Here is a 4,858-nt window from a genome sequence, read left to right as displayed (position 1 = left end):
TAAAATATTTACAGTCGGTAATGGCTACAGGGTTTCGACATAGCTATTACGCAATTATAATGGCATCTACGGTTTAAAGTAATCAACTTGCGCGCAATTTTCGAGTGTAAGCAATTAAAAATCGCTCACCAAGGACGCACGTATAACCTGCACAGGTGACAGCGCGTGATTGCCTGTGAAACAACATTTCGCGGTGATACAAAAAACAAGTCGTAGTTTTAACGCTGCCCAGAAAGAGAAAATTCGATTCTTAATCAACAAAAGATAAGAGTTGCCTTGCCCTTTTGTATTCTTTTTTCCTTTGCATAAGCTAGCGAAACCAAAGCCCCTGCTGCGCTGAGCGAACTTATCTGCACTTACCACATCGCGCGCAGATAATACCAGACAGAATGCCGAAAAATATTTGCGCAAGGCACCATGATTGCTCATTGTAAAGGAAGTTGTCCGCTCGTTATCTCTATTTTTAAGAGGCTCGCTCTGTTATCACAGGAATTGCGTAAGCTGCCCTACTTTCTAGAATCGCCGAAATTACAGAACGGACATAACGACGTTCAAAGAAAGAAGGCAGATTTTTTTTATAAACAAGCGACAGAAAATTTTATTATCGCAGATTTCCCAGTTGCATTTTTGTTTGCTCAACGCCATGAATCAACACATACAGCCCGCCAAGCAAGCGATGTGCTTTCCGAAATCGAAACCGAAAGCGAAACCGTGTAGTAGCACAACGCCGGTCGCGGCGCTGCGGTCGTTGCGCGGCGCATGCGCGTTTGCGGATTAGTGCAAAGCAGACACGGGAGGCGGCTGCCGTGAATGCGCGTGCTTGCGGCTGAATTATGGGACTACTAAGCGAAGGATCACCGCTTTCGTGGCCGGAAACGAAGAAATTAGCGAATCACGTCCGCGAGCATGCTGTCACGCAGTTCATCAACCTGTATCGGCGCCTGAAAGACCGCGAAGACGACTGCTTGAAGTGGGGCGACGAAGTGGAATACGTAATCGTGTACCTCGACCACGTCAAGAAGACCGCTCAGGTGAGCCTCAGGGCGAATGAAATTTTGCCAGCCCTCCAGGAGAAAGAGCACCGTGATCCGAACAATGTTAAGTCGCTGTGGCGACCCGAGTTCGGTGCGTACATGATCGAAGGCACGCCGGGGCAGCCCTACGGCAGCCTCATTTCCCACTTTAACGTTGTCGAGGCGAACATGAAGGCCCGGCGTGCCGAAGCGATCGCGTACTTAAAAAATGGAGAGGAAGTTTTGTGCGTGACGACGTTCCCTCGCCTCGGCTGCCCCGGGTTCACGCATCCCGTGTACCAGCCTCATCCGAAGGACAGCAACATGCGCTCGCTTTTCTTTCCCGACGAGGCTACATTTCCGGGCCACCCGCGTTTCAGAACACTGGTGCGCAACATCCGCGAACGTCGCGGCAAGAAGGTTGTGATCAATGTGCCCATCTTCAAGGACAAAAATACACCCAGCCCCTTTGTCGAGGACTTTGCTACGCTCGGCGACGACGGGGAGGCTGCCAGAGCGGCGTTGCCAGACCATGTCTACATGGACTCCATGGGCTTCGGCATGGGTAATTGCTGCCTCCAGGTTACATTCCAAGCTTGCAACATCAGCGAAGCGCGTGTCCTGTACGACCAGCTGGCACCGGTCTGCCCTATCATGCTTGCCCTGAGCGCAGCGTCACCCGTGTTTCGAGGTTATCTCACCGAGAGGGACTGCCGTTGGAACGTGATTGTCAGCTCGGTTGATGACAGAACGGACGAAGAGCTAGGTTTGAAGCCACTACGCGAGAACAAGTTTGTCATTCGCAAGTCCCGTTACTCCACCATAGAATGCTACATATCGGAACTCGGCGAAAAGTACAATGATGTGAAAGTCGTATATGACCAGGACATCTACAACAGGCTGAGATCCGCCGACATAGACCCCCTCTTGGCTCAACACGTGGCACACCTTTTCATCAGGGACCCCATCAGTCTTTTCAGTGAGAAGGTGGACCAGAATGATGAACAAGACACTGACCACTTTGAAAATCTTCAGTCCACAAACTGGCACTCAATGCGGTTCAAGCCTCCGCCACCAAACAGTAGCATTGGCTGGCGCGTTGAGTTCAGACCTACTGAACTGCAGATGACCGAGTTTGAGAATGCTGCCTATGTTGTCTTTGTCGTCTTGCTAACTCGCGTGATTCTCTCGTACAAGCTAAGCTTCCTTATGCCGATCTCAAAAGTGGACCAGAACATGGAGGCTGCCCAGAAGCGTGATGCTGTGCGAACTCAGAAGTTCTGGTTTCGCAGCGACCTTCTGACTTGCATGAGCCCACCTATCTTGGGCCCCACAATGAGCCCGGGAGGAACTGAGCACCGTGATTACCTTAGTCAAATGAGCATTAATGAGATCATTAATGGAAAGCCAGGCGAATTCCCTGGTCTTATTCCACTTATCCGCACATTTGTTTCAAGCATGGACGTAGATGTTGACACTCAGTGTACCATTCAGCAGTACCTCAATCTGATTCAAAAGAGGGCTTCGGGAGAACTGTTGACAACTGCGTCATGGATACGCAAATTCATCACTACTCACCCAGAATACAAGCAGGACTCTGTTGTCAGTGAGCGAATCAACTACGACTTACTCTTGTTGATGTCAAAGATTCAACATGGGTCTGTTGGCTGTCCTGAACTGTTTGGAACATCCACTAGCAAAACAAAGGCTCACATTCCATCTGCCATCCTCAATGCAACTAGCACACCTTCAGCGCCAGGCACACAATGAGCCTGTGATGAACCAGTGAAATCGGTATGGTGGTTTTGCCTCTAGAGTGCTGAGCGACTGCGTGCAGTTCTTATTCACGAAGCCAGTTGTTTGTTGGCAGTTATTATTGCTCTACGGGAGATAATTTATTTTTGTATCCTTCCAGTGATTGTAAAGTGAGCCTTATTTGCACACATACATAGTTAATAAAAACGACATACTATAAACAAGATGGCCCTGCTAACAAATTATCAACATGCCAAGCTGCCTTTGAAAACACTATGTTACGTTAGAAGGCTACTAAAGTAGCTAACAGCTGTGCTAGTCGGGGGTTTTCCAGGGGTCTAGCTCCAGTGTAATAACAAAAATTATGTTTTAGTTTGTCTGATGTGTGCATGTGGATACTTGCACTGTGGTAGATGGTAATTATGGGTGCTGTATATCTAGTCTGTTTCAAACTGCATCCTGCTTATCTGGTTACTGCTTCCATTGCTTGAGTATTGCATGCAACACCTAGAAGCACAGAGAATTCTATTCAAATGTAGCACAAGAAAACCTTGTTCTACATCAAACATGCACATATGTACATGGTATTAGCTTGTGTCATGTCCATTTTAGAGCCTGATGTCTGCCTATCTTGCAAATGCTATCTTTACAATTAAGCCATTTTAATGTATGTGCATATACGTAGTTATGGATGTGCTTTCTTCTCTTACTCAGGATGAGTGCCCAAATTTATGCTTTTTGTTCCATACAACTTTATGTAATCTTTGGGCATGTATGTGGAAGTCTTTTTTTCCTGACATTCCGCCAGATGTATGTGATAGATGTTTTTACAAAAGGTTTATTGTTTGTTAAACCATCTCTTGCCCTTCCCTGAGCACATCAGCTTGTTGCAAGAACAAATGTTGCCTGTTAGCATATTGATGTGCTCTGTGCTTGTGATGTATCGTGAAATTATCATTATTGGCGATATTGTTTCTTTAAGAGATCATTTCTTGTTAATAAACAGTTGGAACCAAGTGGACTTTGCAAATTTTTTAGAAACTATACCTGTGTGTGAATTGTCTTCAGTGCATTCTGTATGTTAATTTGCAACAAACCACACTTTGAAAAAGAGCTATTCAATACCATCTGCTTATTGGGGTGAGTGTGGCTACTAATAAGGTGATGCCAGATATACGATGCATCAAGTAGTTCTTTGCAGTACAGTTTGAAACAGGAAGTATGGTTCATCTTCATTGAATTTCCTTCATAAAAGCTTGATTACATCATGCTGAAGCATCACCTCAGTATTGAGCAGGAGTAATTATTCAAGCTCCTCTAAACTTTAACGTGGAAATGCACCATTTACTGACCAGAGAACCTTGCAAATTGTGCACGTAATTACTAAGTGTAAGTACCATTACAGCTTAATTTTAATACAAGCATCAACACAATTAGGGCGACAGCATTTTAGTGGATACGTGATGCATGTGTCTGTGCTTGTTAACTTGGGACTCATCAGTTTGATGTTATAAGAGGGTATGCACTAATGCAAAATGAGGTCTAAAGAAAAGGCATGGTAGTTGAGATTCGAAATCAGGTATGTTGAGCTATGTCATTGAGAATGAGGCTACAATAAGCCTCTCTGTCACCCAGTTGCAGTTTTACATATGTTAAACAGCATCCGTAAGTTGCATGCTTTCAATTTTATCTAATAGACGTGCTTGAGTGCCAGTGCATATGCAGCTTGCAAAATCAGTCCTCAATGATGTATCTTCAATTGAAAATCAGGTGATACACTGATCTATGCTCTGTTGTGTTGTGATTTGCATATTTAGCTGATGCGCTCTTCGGTGTCTGTATACAATTAGTCTCCCTGAGTTTGAAGGGGTGCACCCATGTATACATGGGCTGCTCATCTGTATGTATGTGGGTGAAAAGATCAAATAAGCTAATTTAAAGATATAGCCAAATAATCTTTGGTTGGCAGTATAGGTTGCCGTTCTTGCATAAGCCTATCATTCTTTGCATAGGTTCCTGTTGCTCTCTACTAGAATTTGCCAATCTTGTCAAGAAGCAAGAGGAAGAAACCCTAACTCCCTCCCCCCCCT

General features: G+C 45.2%; 1 protein-coding gene across 1 annotated transcript; it reads left to right on the top strand.

Moving 5' to 3' along the window:
* Nucleotides 1-767: 767 nt before the first annotated feature.
* LOC119461389 (glutamate--cysteine ligase) lies at nt 768-3,789 on the top strand. Its single transcript, XM_037722686.2, has one exon. The coding sequence runs from the start codon at nt 834-836 to the stop codon at nt 2,781-2,783; it is 1,950 nt and encodes a 649-aa protein (XP_037578614.1). The 5' UTR covers nt 768-833; the 3' UTR covers nt 2,784-3,789.
* The last annotated feature ends 1,069 nt before the right edge of the window (nt 3,790-4,858 follow it).

Source organism: Dermacentor silvarum, chromosome 8 (assembly GCF_013339745.2).
Source record: "Dermacentor silvarum isolate Dsil-2018 chromosome 8, BIME_Dsil_1.4, whole genome shotgun sequence".
NCBI lineage: Eukaryota > Metazoa > Arthropoda > Arachnida > Ixodida > Ixodidae > Dermacentor > Dermacentor silvarum.
The sequence above is the reverse complement of the archived record's forward strand: the minus strand, read 5'-3'. Positions and strand labels throughout refer to the sequence as shown.

What these genes read in the sequence shown, in the direction of transcription:
- LOC119461389 (XM_037722686.2), top strand. Translation starts at nt 834, where the DNA reads ATGGGACTACTAAGCGAAGGATCACCGCTTTCGTGGCCGGAAACGAAG.